General features: G+C 39.0%; 1 protein-coding gene across 1 annotated transcript in view; it reads right to left on the bottom strand.

Annotated features, from left to right (window-relative positions):
• CCDC30 (coiled-coil domain containing 30) overlaps positions 1 to 27,819 on the bottom strand; it is a 173,179-nt gene that overhangs the window by 50,892 nt on the left and 94,468 nt on the right. The window contains exons 14-16 of the mRNA XM_079917435.1: positions 9,549 to 9,792; positions 5,851 to 6,030; positions 749 to 958 (exon numbers count right to left, since the gene is read on the bottom strand). Of these exons, the coding sequence (XP_079773561.1) occupies positions 749 to 958; positions 5,851 to 6,030; positions 9,549 to 9,792 (634 nt within the window). The remainder of the gene's footprint in view (positions 1 to 748; positions 959 to 5,850; positions 6,031 to 9,548; positions 9,793 to 27,819) is intronic.

The following is a 27,819-nucleotide window of genomic DNA, read 5'->3' as shown; positions in this document are numbered from 1 at the left end:
CTTCCAGCACCACAGAAGATTCCCTCATGTCCCCTTCCATACCCCTTATAAAGACATTATTCTATCACCACGGCTTAGTTTTGTCTATTCTTGAACCTCATATAAGGAAAATTACATAGTATGAACTCTTTTGTGCTGGCTTCTTTAGCTCAACACTGCGTTTTTGAGTTTAAGCCATATTGCTATCATCTAATTTTGATGTTTGTTTTATATTTATGTGATTTGATGAAATATTTTTTATGTAAGATTTGACTCTCAAACCCACAGATCAAAACGTGCAAGTGTGACATACTACTGCCACCTGGTGTCAGGCAGTCTAAAATGCAGGGGCGATATTTCAAAATGGTTCATTTCACAACACTCATCCCTCCAAAAGTTACAAAATAAAAATCAAATAAATGGGCAATCCAAATGAGAGGAGAATAAGTCCTTTAAAATTTGAGTTAATAATATAAAGTATAAATAATATACTTTATAAATAATATAAAGTCCTCTGGTCTCAATTCTTTAAGTTCATGTTATAGCTTTAATGAAATTTACCTTTTTGAGTTCATGTAGTCTTCAAAAACACAAGATTTACTGGAACCATAGGAGCAGGTGATGTCAAAAGAGGAAAGCAGGGGAGAGTGAAAAAACCCCTAGAATTCTATCAGGTTTGTACTGTATCTATTTTTTAAAATCCTTAGGGAAACAGGATTTCAGTAGTAGTATCCAGTGCATGTTATTTATTAAGTGTGAGGATAATTACCTTTTCCTCTGCATCAGCAACTCTAGATTTCTCCTGAGCCAGCTTTTCCTGTAGGTTGTTCTGTGATTTAATGCTCTGAGCCTGTTTAAGTACTTCCAGCTCCAGTTCCTTGATTTTCTGCTGACAGTGCTTCCACTCAGCCGTGAGTGAAGAGCACATCTTTGCGCTGTCTAATAACTTCTGCTGGGCCTGCTTGAGTTCAATTTTGATCTAGAGGTGGGGAATAAATAAAAGTGACAAAAATAAGCATGGAATGAATGTGAATGTGAGCTAGAATAAGCAGCTTTCAAGAAAGTGTAGTCCCCCAAGGGCTGACAAATACCAATGTCATGTGGCTGATTACCTCTCTGGAGCTGCTCTGTGTTAGTAGGGTTTGCCAAAGTCTATCCAGCCAGACGGCAGCTGGACAAAGGAATTTACTTAAGGGTTTCTATACATGCATGGTCTAAAGAGTTTCCATCATTTTTTTTTTTTCCAGTCTACTCCAAGCCAGCTTTCATTCCCACTACTTCAGTAGTGCCAAGAGCACTACTGACCTTCCCTGGCCAGAATTTAAGTCCAGTGGACAACTGACCTGTTAGTAGCAGTTACTCCATCCATCTCAGAAAGTTCTCCTCTCCTGGAGTCTGTGATACCCACCTCTCCTAGTTTTCACTTACATCTGCTGTTGCTTCTTGGTTTATTTTGTAGACTATTCTAGTGCACTCAACTTCTAAACATTATTGGACTATTCTAGGCCTTCCTAGAGAGTGAATCATTCTCTCTCTAGGTTCATTCTCATGATTTAAAAATACCACTTTTATGCCAATACATGCCAAAATGGAACTCCTTGATTCTGCTTCTATCTCCAAAAGCGTTCTTCTCTCGGTCTTTCTGATTTCAGTAAAGGAGGCCAACATCCAACCTTTTGTTCAGGCCAGTGACCTGAGAGCCATCCTTGAGCCTTCCTTTGCCAATAGCGAGCCTATTCAGCACATGCTGTCACTCTACCTCTACAACACATCTTGCATCAATCCATTTTCGTCATTTCTGTCACCACCCTTGCTAGGTCATCATCATCTCTATCCTGGGCCATAGCAGTAGCACTGGTCATGTTACTTCCATTTTTACTTCCTTCTAATCTGTTCTCCGCACTGCAGCCAAAGTGTTCTTTTAAAAACATAAATTGAACTACTTGACCTCCGTTCCTGCTTAAATTTTTCAGTGGCTTCCGCAACACTCTGAGAACATATCCCACCAGTTTGCCTGGCCTTGAATGATGTGGCCTTTGCCAGATTAAAATCATCCCGTTAATCCCCCTTCTTCCACTGATCTCCTGTCCCACTGGTTTCTATTTGGATTTTATAATGAATAGAAGAAGAAACAAAGAAATTAAAGAAAAGAAGAAACTGAGTGTTGGAATATTTGGTGCATTGGATTGGTTCAGGATTATGAAACTTAAACTTATTATAAATAGAAAGGGCATATAGGTTTCATAATATATTATCCACCTACGCCATAGGCCAAGAAAGCTAAAGGCCTCTGAGATCTACGATCATTGGTCTTAGAGACAATGCTCAGCATTTTGGTAATGCTGGTAATGATGAAATAAGATGACAACACTGGAGCAAACACTGTTCTGGCCAACGACATGTGCATCTAGGGTGGCTTCTTAAGCTTCAGATTGGGACGTTTAAGCACCAGGAAGAGGATTCAGTACAGTGTCTCAGTATTGGTGGTGGCAGAACCGCTCTCAGCCTGAAGCTCTGCAAGCCTACAGCATTCTTCTTGATATACCCAACGTGGAAACAGGCAATATGGCCATAAATCACAGAACTAATAAATAAATTACGGCATTTCCTTACAGTGGAATACTCTACTGCAAAGAAAATGAATGAACAATGGCTATACACCCACCACAACATGGATGAATCTTCCAAACAAAGTAGATCATCAGAAGACAGATACAAGGTGTGTATACTGATTGATTATATTTATAAAATATTCAAAAGCAGGCAAAACTGAACCATGCTGTGTGGAATTCATACACAGATGGTAAAACTATAAAGTAAAGCAAGAGAGTAATTACTTAAATTAGTGGTTCCTGCTAAGATGGAAGGAAATGGGATTATGGTGGGAAAGAGGTATGCAGGGGATGCTGGTATGCAGGCGATGTGCTATTTCTTGTCCCGGGTGGTGGTTACACGGGTAGTCACTTTGCAACAATTCATTAAACTGTATGTATATGTTTTGTGTACTTCCTGAGTGCTATATTTCACAATAAAAAGGTTTAAAAGCAACAAATAAGTATTCTGGTTTCTTAACCAGTCTTACAAGTACACCTAACATTAGCCAGAGACCCAGAGTTCAATTATCTCTGAGTGGATTTTAAAAAGTAATCTCTAAATTGGCAAAGCTGAGGTTCGAAAATGACCCCAAATTGAGGAAAGGGATAATACGGAAAGATAACTCTACACAGGAAAGACAAAAACAGACCTGGGTTTAAATTCTGACTCCACAATTTGTTAGCTTTGCCACTTGAACAGTTTTTTATATATGTACATATATTTATTTATTTTCTTTATTTTTTTAGTATTTTGGCTGTGTCGGGTCTTAGTTGCAGCATGCAGGATCTTTGTTGAGGTACGCGGGATCTTTCATTGCGGCGCATGGGCTTCTCTGTAGTAGTGGCGTGTGGGTTTTCTCTCTCTAGCTGTGGTGCACAGGCACCGGAGTGCGTGGGCTCTGTAATTTGCGGCACACGGGTTCTCTTGTTGAGGTGCGCGAGCTCAGCGGTTGTGGTGTGCGGGCTTTAGTTGTCCTGCGGCGTGTGGGATCTTAGTTCCCCGATCTGGGATCAAACCCGCGTCCCCTGCATTGGAAGGCAGATTCTTTGCCACTAGAACCACCAGGGAAGTCCCCTGAACAGTTTTCTCATCTATAAAATGTTTACCTTTCAGCGTTGGGAGGTTTCTAAGAGATAAAGTGGACAAACTGTCACTACAAGGTAGTTGGCTATTGCATATGACTCTGCGTAAATGCCTGGCCCAAGGGACCAGCCAAAAGAATGATGTCTCATTACTGAAATGGCAAATAATTTACCCCACCATGAAGGAGATTTAAAACAGAAAATATCTTCTCTTTTTTTATCAAGCTCTCATTTACCCATCCCTGAAGGACTCGTTCATTAACCAGCAAATATTTATAGGGTGCCAACCATATATAAGATGTCACGATCTGTTGTTATTGTCATTGTGCCTTGACAGAGACGTAGTATTGCTTGAGTACGCTCACAGTGGACAGTTAAAATGGTCTGAGAAAGGTGTTTGAAGGGAAAGGTAAAAGGTTGTCTTGAAATGTGAGAAAGATTTGGAATTTAATTTAAAACTACAAAGGCTTGGGGCTTCCCTAGTGGCGCAGTAGTTAAGAATCCACCTGCTAATGCAGGGGACACGGGTTCGAGCCTTGGTCCGGGAAGATCCCACATGCTGCGGAGCAACTAAGCCCGTGCGCCACAAGTACTGAGCCTGTGCTCTAGAGCCCGCGAGCCACAACTACTGAGCCTGTGAGCCACAACTATGGAAGCCCGCACGCCTAGAGCCCGTGTTCTGCAACAAGAGAAGCCACCGCAATGAGAAGCCTGCGCACCGCAATGAAGAGTAGCCCCCACTCACTGCAACTAGAGAAAGCCTGCACACAGCAACGAAGACCCAACACAGCCAAAAATAAAAATAAATAAATTTATTTAAAAAATTACAAAGGCTTGAGGGAATATGATCAAATTCGAAAAACCATGAAGGGTGAGGCTAGGGAAGAAGTTTATCCAAATAATCCTAGAACTCCCAAAAGGGCTTCCTTTGAAGTTTGAAATAAATGACTATTTGTTTTCCTCCATATCTCCCCTACTAGACTGTGAGCTCCTTAAAAGTAGGGACCTTTCTTAATATTTTTATGTCGCTTTTTGAATAAGGTCATTGATCCTGCTACACTAGGGGTGGCAAACCTTTCGTATAAAGGGCCAGAGAGTAAATATTTTAGCCTTTGTGGGCCATATGGTCTCTGTCAGAACTACTCATATCTACTTTGGTAGTGCAAAAGCAGCCATCAATAATATGTCAACAAACAGGTATGGCTGTGTGCCAATAAAACTTTATTTACAAAAATGGAAGGCAGGCAGGATTTGACCCATAGGTCAAAGTTTGCTGACCCCTGCAATAGGAGATAAGAACTGTGTCTGTTTTGCATATCATTAAACCCTCAGTATTGACAAGATGGCCTGCCTTGTGTAGGACTGATGCTCAATAAATATTTGTTGAATGTTGAATTCCAGAATCTTAGATAGGGGCTTATATTAGGTTCCTAGTATATGTTTACAGAAGTGAACCACAATCAAAAGAAAGTTCTATTTTACATGGTGGTTCAGTTTGAACATTTTTGTGGTTCATAAAACTTACTCTTTTTTTTTGGCTGCACTGTGTGGCATGCGGGATCTTAGTTCCCCGACCAGGGATTGAACCCATGCCCCCTGCAGTGGAAGCATGAAGTCTTAACCACTGGACCGCCAGGGAAGTCCCCTGTGTTTCATAAAATTTAGATGAATCTGTGGATGGCAGTTCTATATAGATTATTTTAAAACAAGCATGTTTGGGGGATGTTCCCCCAAATTTCTGATGCACTCATGTCAGGAAGAACAACTTTGCTCTCTCATGATTTGTACTTTGGTGCAGTTGATATTTGATTGAACCAATAATAATGCATCTATTAGAGACAAATACATCCAGAGATAGAACTAGGGCAGTACCACCAGTGATTTAGTTCAGGTCATCGAAATTTACTAAGTGCTAAAAGGTCTAGGTAATGATTTCAAAAGACTGCGTAACTTAAACCTTTTCATATTTACAGGTTGACAGCACACACAGCCTTTCAGCAGCAGAGAAACCATTGAGCTGTGTACCTACTCGGTAGGGAGAAGTTAAAGGAGGGAGTCACCAGATAGCTCACACTGTCTACCCATCTGGGGACTCTGTCGTGAATTATCAAGTTGAGGAATTCTGATTCCTTTATTCCCAGGGTAAATTGAGCAATCGAGACTCTTAAATGAAGGATACGCCCACTGGAGTTACCTTAATGCTTTCTTCCTGAAGTAAGCTGTTATGCTGCTTTAAGTCCAAGTTCTTTCCTCGCTCATATCGAAGCTCCTTTTCTGCTGAGTTGCATAGAATCTGGAGCCGGTGCAAATTCTGGCGAAGTTGCTGTAGCTCCTCTTGCTGCTGGTATTTCCGTTTTTCTCCAGATGATGGATACTAAAGCAAACGTTTTACAAGGGGAGCATGGATAATTTGAAAGAATGTTGGTAAAACATGGGTTCCAGCTGTCACAATGTGATTATTCACATGTAAATGCTTTTGGAGTTAGCTCAACTACAGCCAATTACTCTTTTACATGTATGGCTAGTTGTACATGTTCAAATAGTTTAACTCCTGTTATATTAGAGTGAAAATATTGAAGAAGTTATGCGAACAAAAGTAATTAAGCATAGAAAATTAACTTTCTTATTTTTCATATTAATGAAGTGGAATAGAAGCGTGGGTAGTTTTAGAGCAAAACGTGCTTTAAATAGGGAGTTCAAAGAGTCAACATATTAAGATGCAGTGTGTGAACACGTATGTGGGTTGCGTGTGCGCACGCGCGCATAATGTCTGTTGGCAAAAGGGAAGAGAACATTTAGCGAGAGATACTAAATTACCAGGTTTCCTCATCACTTTCCTTTCACTCCCCAATGATTCTCCTTCGGTTACTCCCTGACCTCTCCTGCCAGGTCTCTCTGGCACAATAAAACTCTCATGACCAAAGGAGGAGTTATTTAGATTTTCTGAAAGGTAGGCACACACAGCCATGCTGAGTAGACACAGAATTCAACCTTCTCCAGTTCAACAGATAAGATACTGTCTGTTTCCTGAGTCCTGGTCCAGTGTGCTTCCTGTTCATGATGTTCTGAAAAGCCCATGTCATTATTCTGGTTTATCTTGCTTATAACCGAGTTGCCACACTGAATTCCCCAAGTCCTGTTAGCCCTTCAGCTCCTGTCTTGGTTTAGTCAGAAAGGCAATCTAGATCCAATTTGCTTGTCTTAAGAGCTGCAAGTATCTAAGATCCCTGGTTAGCTCGCTATGGGTAAATGCACGGTTCATCTACACATGTTCAAGTGATATTTATTCATTATTACAGAAGAATACCTAATTGACATATTCTGATTTTACCCAATAGTCTTGAAAGTTTGGTTTAATGTAAATGTATTCCCAAGACTCAGATCTATTTTGGGCGGGGGGGGGGGGGGCATTACATCTAAGTTTTGGAGACTGCAAGCCTAAGGGCAAATCACAGATAAATTCACCAAGATAATCTAAGACAGACACCCTGGGAGGGCTTTTGGGAGCCAGCTTGCCAGCCTTCCTTAGAAAATTAGCTTGACGTGAGGACTATATGCTTTCTTTGAGCTTCTCAGCAAGTGGAAGCAGATGACAAAACTGTTAAAGGGTCAGGCTGTAAAGGAGACAGACCAGGTTCCACCACAAAGTGTCATTCTAGGCCAATTATTTAACCTCTCTAAAGCCTCAGTTTCTTCATCTATAAAGTGGCAACAATAATATTTCTGCCTCATTGTATTGCTTAATATACACAGAGTATTAAGTATAGTGCCTAGAGCATAGTAAAAAAATGTGAAACTACATTTTCAACCTATAAAATTAAGATAATTAATGGTGGTTCAAATATGTTTCAAGAATAGTGGGAAAATAATATCTAGAACTCAGCTACTGCAACCTCACCAGGAATACTGTTGAACAGCAGAAATTAAGCCCCCAAAGGCCATCAGCAGCCACAAATGATGTCACAAAACACATATGAACAATATAGCTCACATAGTTACTCATAATAGAGGCTCTCACAGTTTTTTCCCTATATATTTGCCATTTATGAGCATTCTTTAAAATTTGGTGTCTGGGCTCAGCCTATAGTTACCTAAATTTGCACATTATGAGATTAATAAGACACAGTACACATGGAAAGCAGCAAAGTATTAGCACCATAATCTGACAACAGGGGTGAAGACTAAAAACTACACACACACAAGAACTAAAAAGTAAAACAATCTATAGCTATCAGAAGGTCAAAGAACCCTATACACAGAAAGAGGTTCTGAAATTATCACTGCACAGCACACTGCAGACAAAAATCTGTCTAAAATGTATTTTCTTCCTTGCTTGCTTAAACAAGTAAATGAAATAGTGTGTGTGAGTGTTTTGGGAAATGTGAATCCAAATAACACAAATACGTTATTTTTTCCCATGCGGCCTATGTCTACCTCATTTACTGCTGTATGTACCTTAACACAGGGCCTGGCACATCATAGATACACAATTAATGGGAATTCCCTGGCGGTCCAGTGGTTAGGACTCCATGCTACCACTGCAGAGGGCATGGGTTCGATCCCTGGTCAAGGGACTAAGATCCCTGGTTGGGGAACTAAGATCTCGCATGCTGTGTGGCATGGCCAAAAAAAAAAAAAAAAAAAAAAAAATTGATACTCAATTAATAATTAATACTGGTTGAATAAATGAATAAGAATAACATACTTCTTTCAATAATTCAAAGTCATTATTATGGAAAAAAATCACTGGCTATGTGGTATATACATTTATTCTTTCACAAAATGGTTATTTTCCCAGATTTCCTGGAGAGTTTTTATATATTTAATAGTTTTTCACCTCCCCCCAAGTACTGAGAAATGATTCTTCAAATAATGGGAAAGGGTAAATTAGAGAAAATTAATAAATTAACCAGGGTGTGACTTCTTATACTGTAAATTTCATTATTCTAAAAGTTCACTGATTATTTGAAGCTCATAAGTAAAGATTTTATCATCTTTGTGACCACAGTGTTCAGCCTCTGCCCAAGCCTCCTACACTGGCCCACTGCCCAACAAAGGGATTGTCTGGGATATGTAACATCAACCTCCTTTTGAATATGTGATGTCATACTTCCTTTTGGTCTTCTGAACAAATCCAGTGACTTCCTTCTCATTCCAATGTATCTGAATCTCCTGTCAGGTATATATTTTCCTTGTTTATTATGACTTGCCTAGTTTTCACTCTATCCAAACCTCTTTTCAAATATATTTTGACTTCTTTTACTAATAGTCTTCCTTGTTTTCTAAATGTACACTTGAATCACTTCTCAAATGTCTATTATCAGTCTTCTGCATGTGGTTTACATATGAGTACAAAGCCTCCCTCTATGGATCTCAAAGTAATTCCTAGAAAAGTGTGTGTAGGGAAATCTTAATTTGTACAAGAGGGAACCAACAAAATTGAGGTAAAAGAACTGAGGTGTAGTCACTCCTTTTATTTCTCCTGCAGGCACCTTTCTAGCAAATAGCAATAGCCATATTGAAAACAATTCCAAGTCTGTGGCCTTTTCCCCCGCAAACGATGTATTTTGTATATTGAGGCTACAGGTACCAGGAACAGAAAATGTGGCACAAATCCTGCCATTCTCTGTCCCACCTGCCCAGGGCAGACACTGACAATCAATCAGCATTCCTTCCTGCTGAGCCGAGAAGAAGCCTAAGAACACTTTATAATAAAATGTATCAACTGATGGGCTTAGCTGAGATTTTGGTTGCTACTTTATTAACATTCGGGCCATGGTTATGATATTGCTCAACAAATATACGTTAATAGTGATATAAAAATTAAGCCTCTAACCACAGCTGATCAGAGGAAATGGAGCCAGTCAGACCACGTGTTTATATAACACCTACCTGGACGCTACTGTCATCTGAGCTATCCCCAGAGCTCTGAGACTGAAGGAGGCTCTGATTCATACAGCTCAGCCCTTCTCTGAGCCTCACGACTTCCTCAGGCTTCAAGGTCAACTGCTGTTCTTCGCATTTCATATCTTGTTTCTGCTGTGAGTCCTCCTCCTTCTGTCCCTCTCTTGGAAAAGTGCCCTCCTTTACTGCCTCCTCTGGAATTTCCTTCTGCTTACCTTCTCCTAATTCAGGACTTAGCACAAATATAATAACAAAAGACTATCAAAATGCTCATTATACTAGCAGAATATGGAGGGGAAATATCTACCAGTAAAGAAAGTGCTGTGAGCAAGATTTTCAACTTGAATTCTATAGCAGAGCAGTTATCTTATTCTTGGAAATAAACTTTAAAAACAAATGAGTCATATCGTTTTTACTCATATTCAGGGAAATGACCCATCATGGATTTTTGTCTACAGGTATAGACAAACAACCAGTTTAAGTGAGTTTTTCACTTTTTCAACTTTTAGTATGGCATTGGGCAGATACAGCTTATAAAGATTTTTAAAAAATCACTCAGTAAGCACCAGGCACTTTGGCAGGCACTAGGGCTACAACAGGACATAATCCCTGTCCCTAAGGAGCTTACAATTTAGTGAAAAATAAGGATAAGTTAACAAGTGATTATATTAAGTTAGTAGTAAGTAATCTGAGGCCTGATGGATGAGTACGCACAAGCTAGGCAAATGTGAAGGTAGGGATGTGTGCATACTTGCTCGTGTGTGTATATGTTGGAGGATGGGTTGTTGGATGACTTAATAAATAAGATAGGTAAAAGCCCAGAGGCAAAAGAGAGAGTGTGCTTTAGAAACATCATTTGTAATCTGTGTGGCAGGGAAACCAGTTGAGAGATTGTTGTGATCTGCGTACTAAACAACAGTGACTAGAATAGGATGGTGGGGATGGAAAGGAGGAATGGATTCTAGAGATATTTAGAAGACAATATTGATAGGATCTGTCATTTGCTGGACGTCGCAGGTGAGGGAGAAAAAGGAATAATGAGTGACACCTGGATTTCTGACTGGGGCAAATGGGCAAGTGGATGGTAGCCCAAGAAGGGGGAATATAGGTATAGACTGGAGACATGCCTGGGGTGAAGATACAGATAGAGAGGAATGTGAGCAGAAACCTTGGGATTAGATAAGATGAGCCAGGGAGAAGCGGGAAAGTAAGAGGAGGAGGATCATTCTGGACAGAAGCCTAAAGACTTGTGAGGAACAAGCAGAGGGAAGAGGCCTGAAGAGGAGACTCAGAAGCCAGAGAGGGAGGAGGAAAACTAAAAGGCTGTGAGCCATAGAAGCCAAGGGGAGGGAATGTACTTTTCACAGTTAGACAGTATGAATGAAAAGTAGAGTGAACACAAGTATGCTTATTTTATTTTTATTCCCTTAATCTTAAATTTGTTTCAGGTACTGTGGGGCCTAGCACAGGATGCTTCACAAATTATAGTTGGTGCTCAAATTCTTCAAGAAGGCAGTTTGGCAATACGGATGAAGAGCCATAAAGGTGTTCAGATCTTTTGACTGAATAATTGCACACCAATGAATTTACTGAAATAAAATAACTGACAAGAAGAAAAAAGCTGATTGTATAATAATGCTCAGGACCATGGTATTCAAAATAGTGATTAAATGGAGACACAGAAATGGCTAAGAGGATTAAAGATAAACCAACTTGAAAGTGGTATGAAGACTATTCATCAACATTAAATACTTATTAAAGTAAGACCGTGGAACAATAAATAATATATTTGTATATATATGTGTATAAACATAACACATACTATGGGAAATGTAAATATAGAAAAAACTGGAAAGGAACACAGGAAAAATTGTGTCTATGGAGTTTTTTCCCTTTTAAACTTCCTTTAACACTGTATAAAAAAGAATTAAATATTTTATTTTGAACTCAGCAGTTTTTTAGAGGTAATATATTTAAATGATTAAAAACATGAGATAAAAAGTAAAATGCTTTAAAAATAAATTTCTGATAAAATAACGATTCTTTTCATCCTCCATAAACTCTTTTCCTTTTCCTACTCCCAATGGAAGCTAGGTATACTTGAAGACTGGGAAAATGCAAACATACACCTATTATTTTTTTTAAATGGGAAAACTGACTTCTGCATTCAGGAAGATAAAGTAGACATACTTTTCCCTATTTCTCCTACCAAGTACAACTAAAACCCCTGGACATTATATATAAAACAAACATAAGAAGACTCTGAAAGGTAGAAAGAAGTCAGATCAGCTAGGTAACTCAGGACCTGAAGAACCACACGGTTGTGGTTTCCTAGGTTCTCTTGTAGCCTCATATATCCTAGACTTAAAGCTGAAGAAGCTGGCAACCTAGACAACACCAAGAAGCATAGACAAAAGGCTTTTTACTCTATACAGAGAACAAAGAAAAGGACAACCAAGCAAGAAAGAAAACTTTCAGACATTACCCACTTTATTCCAGCCAAACGCCATAGAAAAAACTGTGGCTTCACCCCACTCATGTCAGCAAAGGTCAAGCTGGGAGCCCACACTTCCACTTTCACCAGGAAAATGAGGCACAACTCCCCTGCTGCGGGTAGTGTCAGAGGCCAGTGGGGAGGAGGGACTTTCATCCCTGCCAGGCAGTACCAGACATGGGGAGTCTGGACTTCCACCCCCACCTGGCAGTAAGGAGATACCCTTCTCTTTACTGGGGTAGTTTCAGAGGAGGCCTAGTGGAGAGTCAGGACTTTTACCGCTGCCCTGCTCATGATATCATGGAGGCCAAGTAGAGAGCAGTAACAAGGCATCCTTCACCATCACAGTCAGAGCAGTCCAAGCAGAGACCTAGTGGGGTGTAGGAACTCCCACCATGACCAGCAGTAATGAGGAGCCCCTCTTTCCTTGGGTGTCCATGGATGCTGAGTGGGGAACCTGGACTTCTACCCCAATCTGGGGTAGACAGCACCCCCCTCCATATACCTTGCCAGAGTGGTATCACAAGAAGCCAGCTAAATAGAAGGTTAAAACAAGACCTAGAGTTTCATAACATAATACCCCAAATATTCAGATTTCAATATAAAATTACTCATCATACCAAGAACCAGGAACCTCAACTTGAATGAGAAAAGGCAACAATTAGATGACAAAATCATGATGACAGAATTATTTAACAAATATTTGAAATCAGACATCATAAAAATAATTCAATGAGCAATTATGAACACATTTGAAACAAATGAAAAAATAGAAAGTCTCAGAACTAGAAAGTCTCAGCAAAGAAATAGAAGATATAAGAAAGAACCAAATGGAAATTTTACTATTGAAAAATACAATAACCAGAATTTTAAAACTCAATGGATAGAATCTACAGCAGAATGGAGGGGACTGAGAGAAGAATCAGTGAGCCTGAAGACAGAAGAATAGAAATTACCCAGTCTGAAAAACAGAGAGAAAATAGACTGGGGAAAAAGGAAAAAAACCAAAAAACAAAAAAACACTGCCTCTGGGAACTGTGGGGCTATAATAAAAGATCTAATGCTTTTGTTATGGATCCTGGAAGGAAAGGAGAATAGGCAGGACAGAAAAAGTACATGAAGAAATAATGGCTACAACCTTCCCAAAAGACATAAACATACAGATTCAAGAAGGTGAGTGAGCTCCAAACAGGATAAACCTAAAGAAAACCATACCAAAAAACATCATAGTCAAATTTCTGAAAACTAAAGACAAATAAAAAAACCTTGAAAGCAACAAGAGAGAAACACTACATTACAGAAAGGGAAAAACAATTCAAATGACAGCTGACTTCTCATCAGAAATTACAGAGATCAGAAGGAAGTGGCATAACATTTTTCATATGCTGAAAGAAAAGCACTGTCAACCCAGAGTCCTATACCCAGTGAAAATATTCTTCAGGAATGAAGAGGAAATCAAGACGTTCACAGATGAAGAAAAATCAAGAGAAACTGCCACTAGCAGAACTACTCTAAAAGAATGGCTAAAGGAAATTCTCTATACACATAGGAAATGATAAAAGGAGGCATACTGGAACATCAGGAAGGAAGGACAGAAAGAGTAAAAATCTGGATAAATACATTTTTCTTCTCCTTTTGAGTTTCCTAAGTTCTGTATGATGGTTGAAGCAAAAATATAGTACTGTCTGGGGCTTCCCTGGTGGAGCAGTGGTTGAGAGTCCGCCTGCCGATGCAGGGGACACAGGTTCGTGCCCCGGTCCAGGAAGATCCCACATGCCGTGGAGCGGCTGGGCCCGTGAGCCATGGCTGCTGAGCCTGCACAGCTGGAGCCTGTGCTCTGCAACAGGAGAGGCTACAACAGTGAGAGGCCCGCGTACCGCAAAAAAAAAAAAAAAAAAAAAATATATATATATACATATATATATATATATGTATATATATATATATATATATATATATATATAGTACTGTTTGATGTGGTTCTAAATGTGTGTAGAGAAAAATTTTAAGACAAACTGTATTATAAATTGGGGAGGGTAAAGGGACATAAAGGGAGGTAAGGTTTCTACATTTCATTCTAACTGGTAAAATGTGTGTGTGTGTGTGTGTGTGTGTGTGTAAAAAGTAATGCCTAGAGCAACCACTGTAAAGCTATAAAAAGAAGCACACTCAAAAACATTACAGAAGAATCAAAATGGAATTATTAGAAAGTGTTCATATAACCCACAGGAAGGCAGAAAAAAGAAAATAGACACAAATAACAGAGAACAAATAGCAAATCAAAAATGAAAAAATAGTAAACTGGGACTTCCCTGGTGGTCCAGTGGTTAAGAATCCACTTTCCAATGCAGAGGATGCAGGTGCGATCCCTGGTTGGGGAACTAAGATCCCATGTGCTGTGGGGCTATTGAGCCCGCAAGCTCTAGAGTCCACACACCACAAGTAGAGAGAAGCCCACACGCCGCAACGAAAGATCCCACATGCTGCAACAACGATCCCGCATGCCGCAACTAAGACCCGATGCAGCCAAATAAATAAATATTTTTAAAATAGCAAACTTAAGTTCTAATATACCAATAATTACATTAATGGTAATTTGGCCAAACACAGCAATCAAAAGACAGAGATTGGCAGAGTGGCTTAAAAAACAAGACCTAACTAGATGCCGTTTACAAAAACTCATTTCAAATATAATAATATAAGCAGGTTGAAGGCAAAAATGGATGAAAAAGACATATCATGCAAATATTAATAAAAATAAAGCAAGAGAATCTATATTAATATCTGATAAAGTAGACTTCAGAAATAAGAAAATTAAAAGAAAGAAAAAGAGAGGGACATTATATAATGATAAAAGGGTCAATTCACCAAGAAGACATAGCAATCCTAAATGTGTATGCACCAAACAACAGAGCTGTAAAGTATTTGGAGTAAAAACTGAATAACTGAAAGGAGAAATAGACAAATCCACAATTACAGTTGGAGACTTCAACAACCCTCTCAAAAATTGATAGAACAACTAGAGAGAAAATCAGCTATATCAGTTGATACTGAAAAACCGTTTGAAGAAATGTGACACTCATTTATGATAAAACCTTAGAAAAACAGAAATAGAGAGAAACTTCTTCAATTTGACAAAAACCAAACAGCTAACATTGTATTAATGATGAAAACTGAAAGCCTTCCTGATAAGATTGGAAACAAGATAGAGATGTTCACATTCATTAGTTTTATTCAACATATTGCTGGAAGTTCTAGCTAGTGCAATTAGACAAAAAAGGAAGTAAAAGGCATACAGATCGGAAAAGATGAAAGAATCTGAAATTGCATGATTTTCAGATGATATGATTGTCTATGTAGAAAATCCCAAGAAACATTAAAAAAAAAGAGCCTAGAACAAATAAGCAAGTTCAGAAAGGTCACAGGATGCAAGATAAATAATTGTATTTCCGTATATTAGCCATGAACACATAGACACTGAAATTTAAAATACAGTACCATTTATAATTGCTCAGAAAAATGAAATACTTAGGTGTATATCAACAAAACATGTATAGGTCTTGTCTGCTGAAAACTATAATATGCTGGTGAAAGAAATAAAAGAATATCTAAATAAATGTAGGACATACTGTGTCCATGGATTGGAGGATTCTACATAGGAAAAGATGTCAATTCTCCCTAAATTTATATACAGATTTAAAACAATTCGTATCAAAATTCCAGCAAGATTTTTTGTAGCTACAGACAAGATTATTCTAACATTATATGTAAAGGCAAAGGAACTAGATAGCTAAACAATTTTGGAAAAGAATAAAGTGGAATCAGTCTATCCAATTTCAAAACTGTATTATACAGCTACAGCAGTCAAGATTGTATGATGTTAGTGGATAGACACATAGATCAGTGGAATAGAATTAGAGAACCCAGAAGCAGAAACTCACAATGCCTAAGTCATTTTTGTCAAAGGTGCAAAAGCAATTCAATGGAAGAAAGACAGCCTTTTCAAGAAATGATGCTAAAACAATTGAATATCTATAGGCAAAAAAAGAGAATCCTATCTAAGTTTCATACCGCATACAAAAATTAACTCAAAATAGATCATGGGCTTAAATGCAAAACTATGAAACATAGGAGAAAATATTCAAGATTTAAGGTTGAGCAACTAATTCTTAGATTTAACATCAAAAGTATGATCCATAAAAGGAAAAGTTGATACCTCATCAAAATTAATTTTTTTTGCTCTGAGAAAACCTTGTTAAGAGGATGAAAAGACAAGCTATAGACTCGGAAAAATACTTGCAAGTCACAGAGCCGACAAAGGACAAGTATCTAGACTTTATAAAGAACTCTCAAAATTTAACATTAAAAAACAAATCCAATTAGAAAATAGGCAAAACATATTAAAAGCGATAACACCAAATGCTAGTGAGGATACAGAGATGGATCATATCCTAGAGAGGCTACAGTGTATGGATCACTCATACACTGCTGGTGGGAAAGTAAAATGATATAGTCACTCTGGAAAACAGTTTGGCAATTTCTTAAAAAAAACCAACAAAACACAACTAACTAAAATTAAATATGCAAGTACCAGGTTACCCAAAATTGCACTCCTGGGGATTTATCCCAGAGAAATGAATAATTATGTTCACATAAAAGCTTGAATATTTACAGCAGCTTTATTCATAATAGCCAGAACTGGAAATAACCCAGGTATCCTTCAATGGATGAATGGTTAAAAAAAAAACTGTGGTATATCCATACCATGTAATACTACTCAGCAATGAAAAGTATCCAACTACTGATACTCATAATAACCTAGATGAATCTCCAGAGAATTATGTTAAGTGAAAAAAGTCAACCCTAAAATGTTACTTATTGTATGGATACATTTATATAACATCATTGAAATGAAAAACTTTTAGAAATGGAGAATAGACTAGTTAGAATAGAATGGCGCCAGGGGTTAAGGAGGGGGTGAAGTGGGAAGGAAGTGGGGGTGGATATAAAAGGGCAACATGAGGAATCCTTGTGGTGATGGAAATGTTCTGTATCTTGACTGTATCCATGTCAATATCCAGGTTATGATACTGTACTACAGTTTTACAAGAGGTTACCATTGGGGAAAACCAGTAAATGATACATGGGATCTCTGTTATTTTTTATAACTGCATGTGAATCTACAATTATATCAAAAATTAAAAGTTTAATTTAAAAAATGAAAAATCTATAAACTGGTCATGTAAGTTTAATATCTATGAAGGTGCTTGATTTGTCACAATTAGAGGGTTGAATTACTTTATAAAGAGTAAATTTAGCCAGACCTAATATAATTTCCTCCTATAGTTGCATAGTGGCCATGTAGTCATAGGAGAAGAGAAGTAGCCTTCATTATGTTTCCATAGTTTAAAGTTTAAACGGTCCTCCTCTTAGGTGGGTAAATGAGATGTACCTGTAAACCCATATTTAGAGCAGGGCAGTCAGTGAGTCTCCTTTGGCTTGGAGGGAATGATGAGCAGGGCTCTCCAGGGGATAATCCTGGGCTAATGCCATTTTACATCTTTACTAATGGTCTGGATAAATGAACTGCATTCACATAAATTAGTTAATTCAGGAGAATTAGCAATACTTTAGAATGTAGTAATTTAATTTAAAGTGATCTTAATATATTAGGATGAAATTCATTAAAATAAATGCTCTCCAAAAAGAACAGGCTTTATCCTTTCAAAAGGTATAAGAGAAAATGTGACTTAGAAACCAAAGGCAAACTGAACAGATTTTTAAAAGTAATACATATAACTATGTATTACTTTATTATTAATTTTACATGATGATAATAATAATAATAATGTAAAAGTTGCATGGGCAAAAGTAGACTACCAGCCAAAAATAACATGGAACTGAGAACACGCCCTGCAGTCAGTATACCTACATCTTATGGACTAGAGAACCCACCATGACTCTCAAATTTCTTCTCCCCTCTAACGTAGCTCTTAATCTTTATTTACCGAGTTCTGACTGAAACTCACCCCCTCTGTTATTTTTATATCATTCTATAATTTTGTAATTGTCACCAGTCTTCAACTAGTAGGAGTTGCCTAGCAGCATGATTATTCCGTTCCTTTTCTAGTAACCCAGATACATAGCAGTCTTAACCTGTACAGAGATTCAAGAAAGAGACTATAATAGTAGAAGCCATGGGTTCTCGTCCTGGATCTTCCACCGATTATTTATGCAACGTTTGACAAGGCAAAATCTCTCAGAGTCTCAGTCTCTTCATTTGTAAAGTGGCCTTGCCCTACTCATAAGATTTCTGGGATCTTAAGAAGTAAAATGTGAAGGCATTTTGATAACCTACAAGGACAATATACAATTAAAACTAAAGCTTAGTAGAGCAGAAGAGTGGCTAGTGATAGCACTCTGTTTTCAGAGAGGAAAGGGAAAAAATGTTAATTAATTCAACAAATATTTACCAAATATCACTTATACGCCAAGCACTGTTCTATGCACTAAGGACTCAGTGTTGACCAAGACAGCCAGGTCCATGCTCTCATAGAACACACAGAGGAGGAATATGAGGACAAACAATAAACAAGTAAACAAGATAATTACAGATCATGATAAGTCACCTCTAAACAAGGTGACATGCTAGAGCAGGATGTAGGATTTTCCCTAACGTGGCAGTTACTGGTTATCTTTCTGAAAAGGTAGGATGGAGTTAGCCACATGGAAAGCCGGCAGAGGAGCATCCTGGACAAGGGAACTTTTCAGTACAAAGTTCCTAAAGAGGGAAAGTGCTTGAAGGGTTAGAGGATCTGAAAGACTGTATGATAAACAAGACATTGTACATCAATGGTACAATAATGAAATTGGAGAGGCAGGCAGAGGCCAAGTTGCCGACGGCACTAGAGGTCATGGTAAAGGTTTGGATTTTAAGTGCAATAAGAAGCCATTCAGAGGTTTTTTTGTTTTTTGTTTTTTAACATCTTTATTGGAGTATAATTGCTTTACAATGGTGTGTTAGTTTCTGCTTTATAAAAAAGTGATTCAGCTATACATGTACATATATCCCCATATCTCCTCCCTCTTGCATCTCCCTCCCACCCTCCCTAACCCACCCCTCTAGGTGGTCACAAAGTACTGAGATGATCTCCCTGCGTTATGCGGCTGCTTCTTACTAGCTATCTATTTTACATTTGCTGGTATATAAAAGTCCATGCCACTCTCTCACTTCACCCCAGCTTACCCTTCCCCCCTCCATGTCCTCAAGTCCAGCCTCAATATCTGACTCTTTATTCCTGTTCTGCCTCTAGGTTCTTCATAAACATTTTTTTTCTTCAGATTTCATATATATGTGTTAGCAATATAGTATTTGTTTTTCTCTTTCTGACTTCCTTCATTCTGTATGACAGACTCTAGGTCCATCTACCTCACTACAAATAACTCAATTTCATTTCTTTTTATGGCTGAGTAACATTCTATTGGATATATGTGCCACATCTTCTTTATCCATTCATCTGTCAATGGACACTTAGGTTGCTTCCATGTCCTGGCTATTGTAAATAGAGCTGCAATGAACATTGGGGTACATGACTCTTTGAATTATAGTTTTCTCAGGGTATATGCCCAGTAGTGGGATTGCTGGGTCATATGGTAGTTCTATTTTTAGTTTTTTAAGGAACCTCCATACTGTTCTCCATAGTGGCTGTATCAATTTACATTCCCACCAACCGTGCAAGAGGGTTCCATTTTCTCCACACCCTCTCCAGCATTTATTGTTTGTAGACTTTTTAATGATGGCCATTCTGACTGGTGTGAGGTGATACTTCATTGTAGTTTTGATTTGCATTTCTGTAATGATTAGTGATATTCAGCATTCTTTCATGTGTTTGTTGGCAATCTGTATATCTATTGTCTATTTAGGTCTTCTGCCCATTTTTGGATTGGGTTGTTTTTTTGATATTGAGCTACATGAGCTGCTTGGAAATTTTGTACATTAATCCTTTGTCAGTTGCTTCATTTGCAAATATTTTCTCCCATTCTGAGAGTTGTCTTTTCGTGTTGTTTATGGTTTCCTTTGCCATGCAAAAGCTTTAAGTTTCATTAGGTCTCATTTGTTTATTTTTATTTTTATTTCTATTTCTCTACGAGGTGGGTCAAAAAGGATCTTGCTGTGATTTATGTCATAGACTGTTCTGCCTATGTTTTCCTCTAAGAGTTTTATAGTGTCTGGCCTTACATTTAGGTCGTTAACCCATTTGAGTTTATTTTTCTGTGTGGTGTTAGGGAGTGTTCTAAATTCATTGTTTTACATGTAGCTGTCCAGTTTTCCCAGCACGACTTATTGAAGAGGCTGTCTTTTCTCCATTGTATATTCTTGCCTCCTTTATCAAAAATAAGGTGACCATATGTTTATATCCTGTTGCACTGATCTATATTTCTGTTTTTATTTCTGTTTTTGTGTCAGTACCATACTGTCTTGATTACTGTAGCTTTGGAGTATAGCCTGAAGTCAGGGAGCCTGATTCCTCCAGCTCTGTTTTTCTTTCTCAAGATTGCTTTGGCTATTTGGGGTCTTTTGTGTTTCCATACAAATTGTGAAATTTTTTGTTCTAGTTCTGTGATAAATGCCATTGGTAGTTTGATAGGGATTGCATTAAATCTGTAGATTGCTTTGGGTAATATAGTCATTTTCACAATGTTGTTTCTTCCAATCCAAGAACATGGTATATCTCTCCATCTGTTTGTATCATCTTTAATTTCTTTCATCAGTGTCTTATGGTTTTCTGCATACAGGTGTTTTGTCTTCTTAGGTAGGTTTATTCCTAGGTATTTTATTCTTTTTGTTGCAATGGTAATGGGAGTGTTTCCTTAATTTCTCTTTCAGATTTTTCATCATTAGTGTATAGGAATGCAACAGATTTCTATGCATTAATTTTGTACGCTGCTACTTTACCAAATTCATTGAATAGCTCTAGTAGTTTTCTGGTAGCGTCTTTAGGATTCTCTCTATATAGTATGTTATCTGCAAACAGAGACAGCTTTACTTCTTCTTTTCCGATTTGGATTCCTTTTATTTCTTTTTCTTCTCTAATTGCTGTGGCTAAAACTTCCAAACCTATTGAATAATTGTGGTGAGAGTAGGCAAACTTGTCTTGTTCCTGATATTAGTGGAAATGGTTTCAGTTTTTCACCATTGAGAATGATGTTGGCTCTGGGTTTGTCATATATGGCCTTTATTATGTTAAGGTAAGTTCCTTCTATGCCTACTTTCTGGAGGGGTTTTATGATAAATGGCTGTTGAATTTTGTTGAAAGCTTTTTCTGCATCTATTGAGATGATCATATGATTTTTAGGCTTCAATTTGTTAATATGGTGTATCACATTGATTGATTTGTGTATATTGAAGAATCCTTGCATTCCTGGAATAAACCCCACTTGATCATGGTGTATGATCCTTTTAATGTGCTGTTGGATTCTGTTTGCTAGTATTTTGTTCAGGATTTTTGCATCTCTGTTCATCAGCGATATTGGCCTGTAGTTTTCTTTCTTTGTGAAATCTTTGTCTGGTTTTGGTATCAGGGTGATGGTGGCCTCATAGAATGAGTTTGGGAGTGTTCCTCCCTCTGCTAAATTTTGGAAGAGTTTGAGAAGGATAGGTGTTAGCTCTTCTATAACTGTTTGATAGAATTCACCTGTGAAGCCATCTGATCCTGGGCTTCTGTTTGTTGGAAGATTTTAATCACAGTCTGAATTTCAGTGCTTGTGATTGGTCTGTTTATATTTTCTATTTCTTCGTGGTTCAGTCTTGGAAGGTTGCGTTCTCTAAGAATTTGTCCATTTCTTCTAGGTTGTCCATTTTATTGGCATATAGTTGCTTGTAGTAATCTCTCATGATCCTTTGTATTTCTGCAGTGTCAGTTTTTACTCTCCTGTTTCATTTCTAATTCTATTGATTTGAGTCTTCCTTTTTTTCTTGATGAGTCTGGCTAATGGTTTATCAATTTTGTTTATCTTCTCAAAGAACCACCTTTTAATTTTATTGATGTTTGCTATCATTTTCTTCATTTCTTTTTCATTTGTTTCTGCTCTGTCTTTATGATTTCTTTCCTTCTGCTAACTTTGGGGATTTTTGTTCTTCTTTCTCTAATTGCTTTAGGTGTAAGGTTAGGTTGTTTATTTGAGATGTTTCTTGTTTCTTGGGGTAGGACTGTATTGCTATAAACTTCCCTCTTAGAACTGCTTTTGCTGCATCCCATAGGTTTTGGGTCATCATGCTTTCATTGTCATTTGTTTCTAGGTATTTCTTGATTTCCCCTTTGATTTCTTCAGCGATCTCTTGGTTATTAAGTAGTGTATTGTTTAGCCTCCATGTGTTTGTAATTTTTACAGATTTTTTTCCTGTAATTGATATCTAGTCTCATAGCCTTGTGGTCAGAAAAGATACTTGATATGATTTCAATTTTCTTAAATTTACCAAGGCTTGATTTGTGACCCAAGATATGACTTATCCTGGAGAATGTTCCATCAGAACTTGAGAAGAAAGTGTATTCTGTTATTTTTGTTTTTGGTTTTTTAAAATAAATTTATTTATTTATTTATTTTTGGCTGTGTTGGGTCTTCATTGCTGTGCACGGACTTCCTCTCATTGTGGTGATCAGGGGCCACTCTTTGTTTTGGTGCACGGGCTTCTCATTGCGGTGACTTCTCTTATCGCGGTGGCTTCTCTTGTTGCGGAGCATGGGCTCTAGGCTCACGGGTTTCAGTTGCTGTGGCTTGAAGGCTCTAGAGTGCAGGCTCAGTAGTTGTGGCGCACAGGCTTAGTTGCTCTGCAGCATATGGGATCTTCCCAGACCAGGGCTCGAACCCGTGTCTCCTGCATTGGCAGGCATATTCTTAACCACTGTGCCACCAGGGAAGCCCTTTCTGTTGTTTTTCGATGGAATGCCCTATAAATATCAATTAAGTCCATCTTATTTAATTTGTCATTTAAAGCTTGTGTTTCCTTATTTATTTTCATTTTGGACGATCTGTCCATTGGTGAAAATGGGGTGTTAAAGTCCCCTACTATGATTGTGTTACTGTTGATTTCCCCTTTTATGGCTGTTAGCATTTGCCTTATGTACTGAGGTTCTCCTATGTTGGGTGCATAAATATTTACAATTGTTATATCTTCTTTTGGATTGAGCCCTTGATCATTATGTAGTGTCCTTCTTTGTCTCTTGTAATAGTCTTTATTTTAAAGTCTATTTTGTCTGATATAAGAATTGCTACTCCAGCTTTCTTTTAATTTGCATTTGCATGGTATATCTTTTTCCAACCCCTCACTTTCAGTCTGTACAAGTCCCTAGGTCTGAAGTGGGTCTTTTGTAGACAGCATATATATGGGTCTTTTTTGGTATCCATTCAGCCAGTCTACGTCTTTTGGTTGGAGCATTTAATCCATTTACATTTAAGGTAATTATCAATATGTATGTTCCTATTACCATTTTCTTAATTGTTTTGGGTTTGTTATTGTAGGTCTTTTCCTTCTCTTGTGTTTCCTGCCTTGAGAAGTTCCTTTAGCATTTGTTGTAGAGCTGGTTTGGTAGTGCTGAATTTTCCTAGCTTTTGCTTCTCTGTAAAGATTTTAATTTCTCTGTCAAATCTGAATGAGATCCTGGCTGGGTAGAATAATCTTTCTTGTAGGTTCTTCCCTTTCATCACTTTAAATATGTTCTGCCACTCCCTTCTGGCTTGCAGAGCTTCTGTTGAAAGATCAGCTGTTAACCTCATGGGGATTCCCTTGTATGTTATATGTTGCTTTTCCCTTGCTGCTTTTAAAATTGTTTCTTTGTATTTAATTTTTGGTAGTTTGATTAATATGTGTCTTGGGGTGTTTCTCCTTGGATTGGTCCGGCATGGGACTCTCTGTGCTTCCTGGACTTGATTAACTATTTCCTTTCCCATATTAGGGAAGTTTTCAACTATAATCTCTTCAAATATTTTCTCAGTCCCTTTCTTTTTCTCTTCCTCTTCTGGTACCCCTATAATTCGAATGTTGGTGCATTTAATGCTGTCCAAAAGGTCCCTGAGACTGTCCTCAATTCTCTTCATTCTTTTTTCTTTATTCTGTTCTGCAGTAGTTATTTCCACTATTTTATCTTCCAGGTCACTTATCTGTTCTTCTGCCTCAGTTATTCTGCTATTGATTCCTTCTAGAGAATTTTTAATTTCATTTATTGTGTTGTTCATCTCTGTTTGTTTGCTCTTTAGTTCTTCTAGGTCCTTTTAAATGTTTCTTGTATTTTCTCCATTCTATTTACAAGATTTTGGATCATCTTTACTGTCATTATTCTGAATTCTTTTTCAGGTAGAATGCCTATTTCCTCTTCATTTGTTAGGTCTGGTGGGTTTTTACCTTGCTCCTTCATCTGCTGTGTGTTTCTCTGTGTTCTCATTTTGCTTAGCTTACTGTGTTTGGGGTCTCCTTTTCGCAGGCTGCAGGTTTGTAGTTCCTGTTGTTTTTGGTGTCTGTCACCAGTGGCTACAGTTGGTTCAGTGTGTTGTGTAGGCTTCCTGATGGAGGGGACTAGTGCCTGTGTTCTGGTGGATGAGGCTGGATCTTGTGTTTCTGGTGGGCAGGTCCTTGTCTGGTGGTGTGTTTTGGGGTGTCTGTGACCTTATTATGATTTTAGGTAGCCTCTCTGCTAATGGGTGCCATTGTGTTCCTGTCTTGCTAGTTGTTTGGCATAGGGTGCCCAGCACTGTGACTTGCTGGTGGTTGAGTGGAGGTGGGTCTTAGCGTTGAGATGGAGATCTCTGGAAGAGCATTCACCGTTTGGTATTATGCAGAGCTGGGAGGTCTCTGGTAGACAAATGTCCTATACTCGGCTCTCCCACCTCAGAGGCACAGGCCTGACACTCACTTGGAGCCCCAGGACCCTGTCAGCCACACAGCTCAGAAGAAAAGGGAAAAAGAAAGAAAGAAATAAAAAATAAAATAAAGTTATTAAAATAAAAAATAAAAATAATTATTAAAAATTAAAGAGTAATACAAAAAAGAAAAAAGAAAGAAAGAGAGAAGAGAGCAACCAAACTAAAAAAGAAATCCACCAATGAAATCAAGTGCTAAGAACTATACTAAAAAAAAACCCTAAAGGAAAAAACCAGACAGACAGAACCCTAGGACAAATGGTAAAAGCAAAGCTATACAGACAAAATCACACAAAGAAGCATACACATACACACTCACAAAAAGAGAAAATGGAAAAAAAAAATATATCGTTGCTGCCAAAGTCCACCACCACAATTTTGGGATGATTTGTTGTCTATTCAGGTATTCCACAGGTGCAGGGTACATCAAGTTGACTGGAGATTTAATCCGCTGCTCCTGAGGCTGCTGGGAGAGATTTCCCTTTCTCTTCTTTGTTCACACAGCTCCTGAGGTTCAGCTTTGGATTTGGCCCCGCCTCTGCGTGTAGGTCACCTGAGGGCATGTATTCTTCACTCAGAGGGGACGGGGTTAAAGGAGCAGCTGATTGGGGGGCTCTGGCTCACTCAGGCCGGGGGGAGGGAGGGGTACGGAGTGCAGGGCAAGCCTGCAGCGGCAGAGGCTGGCGTGACGTTGCACCAGACTGAGGCGCGCCGTGTGTTCTCTCAGGGAAGTTGTCCCTGGTTCACAGGACCCTGGCAGTGGCGGGCTGCACAGGCTCCCGGGAGGGGTGGTGTGGATAGTGACCTGTGCTCACACACAGGCTTCTTGGTGGCTGCAGCAGCAGCCTTAGTGTTTCATGCCTATCTCTGCTGTCGGCGCTGATAGCCGTGACTCGCACCTGTCTCTGGAGCTCGTTTAGGCGGTGTTCTGAATCCCCTCTCCTCACACACCCCATTGTTTAATGGTCTCTTGCCTCTTGGGCAGGTCCAGACTTTTTCCCGGACTCCCTCCTGGCTAGCTGTGGCACACTAGCCCCCTTCAGGCTGTGTTCATGCCGCCAACCCCAGTCCTCTCCCTGGGGTCTGACCTCCAAAGCCTGAGCCTCAGCTCCCAGCCCCTGCCGGCCCTGGCGGGTGAGCAGACAAGCCTCTCCGGCTGGTGAGTGCTGGTCGGCACCGATCCTCTGTGTGGGAATCTCTCCGCTTTGCCCTCTGCACCCGTGTTGTTGCGCTCTCCTCCGTGGCTCTGAAGCTTCCCCCTGCCACACCCCCCACCCCGTCTCCACCAGTGAAGGGGTTTCCTAGTGTGTGGAAACTTTTCCTCCTTCACAGCTCCGTCCCAGAGGTGCAGGTCCTGTCCCTATTCTTTTGTCTCTGTTTTTTCTTTTTTCTTTTGCCCTACCCAGGTACGTGGGAGAGTTTCTTGCCTTTTGGGAAGTCTGAGGTCTTCTGCCAGCATTCAGTAGGTGTTCTGTAGGAATTGTTCCACATGTAGATGTATTTTTGATTTATTTGTGGGGAGGAAGGTGATCTCCACATCTTACTCTTCTGCCATCTTGAAGGTCTCCCATTGAGAGGTTTTTAAGAGAGGGAGTAATATTATTCAATTTGCATTCTTCAAAGACCACTTTGGCTGTTCTATAGAGAATGGACTGGGAAAGAGGTATAGAAGCAGGGAAGCCAGTTAGGAAGATATTGTGATAGTCCCAGTGAGTGATACCAGTGTCATGGAGTAGGGTAGTGGCAGTGGAGATATAGATAGAAATAGACAGATTAAATATTTTATATTTTCATGGTAGAACTCACAGGAGTTGTTGATGGGTTAGAAGTGGGGAGGAACCAATGATGACTCCTAGTTTTGGCTTAATCAACTGTGTGAATGGAGGGGCTATTCACTAAATGGATTGGGCTGGGAAAGGAATACTTTCTTTAGAGGAAGAGCAAAAATATGTTTGTGAAATGGATATAAACTCACTGTCGAATTGAACTGGAAATGGAAATCAACTTGAACATTCATCAAACAATTCTTGATAAAGATAGTAAGGATGCAATGAGATGGTAAATGAGAGCATATTAGAAAAAATAAAGCTCATTAAGGCATTAACATCAAGGGGAAGCAGCCAGCTGTTCTGGCCCAAACTTCCTAATACAGCAAACCCAGGCTGAGTTCAGCTAAGCTCTGTAAGTTTGGGGCTGCCACTGGAAGTCCAACTCTGGCTTCAGCCTCAAGTACATAGTGGGAATAGTGGGAATTCTATTCATTCAAAACTTTTTGAGTATCTACTATGTGTCAGGTATTATTCTATACACTGGAGACAGTCCAGAACAAGACAGACTGGGGTTTCATTCTCCCTCCCATCTCACCCCCATGTTATGCATATACTGAGACTAAAGTCCTGAGCAATTTTTTAACTGCATAAAGCTCTTTTCCACAACAACTGACTTAGAAACCAAGTGTTCCAGCACCTTCTGGCCGTTGGGATATTTGTGACTATATCCTTTCCAAAGCAGATAAAGTAGTAACTTCTCCTGACTCAGGAGACTTGGGACCTCACCCAGTCCTGCCAATAACTTGCTAAGTGAATGACTGTGAGTGAAAGAGTCATTTTTGTTCTCTTGGTCTGAGACCTCTTCTGTGGAAAGAGAAGACTTAGTTAAATAAAGTGGTTCTCAAACTTATCTCAGCTGTGGACCCTTTCTCGAAGTAAAATCTTACATAGAGCTCCACATATGAAACAGCTAAGAGTGGATCTTCGGCTGAAATGGGAGCAGAAGGCTCACAGTCCCACTCATCAGGCTCCCCTCATCTCCCAAGGTAGTTTCTGAGCCCCTCTCCCCAGAGAGCTCAAA

This window comes from Stenella coeruleoalba (assembly GCF_951394435.1).
Source record: "Stenella coeruleoalba genome assembly, chromosome: 1".
Classification (NCBI taxonomy): domain Eukaryota; kingdom Metazoa; phylum Chordata; class Mammalia; order Artiodactyla; family Delphinidae; genus Stenella; species Stenella coeruleoalba.
Note: the sequence above shows the minus strand (reverse complement) of the source record. Positions and strands in the feature narration are given on the sequence as shown.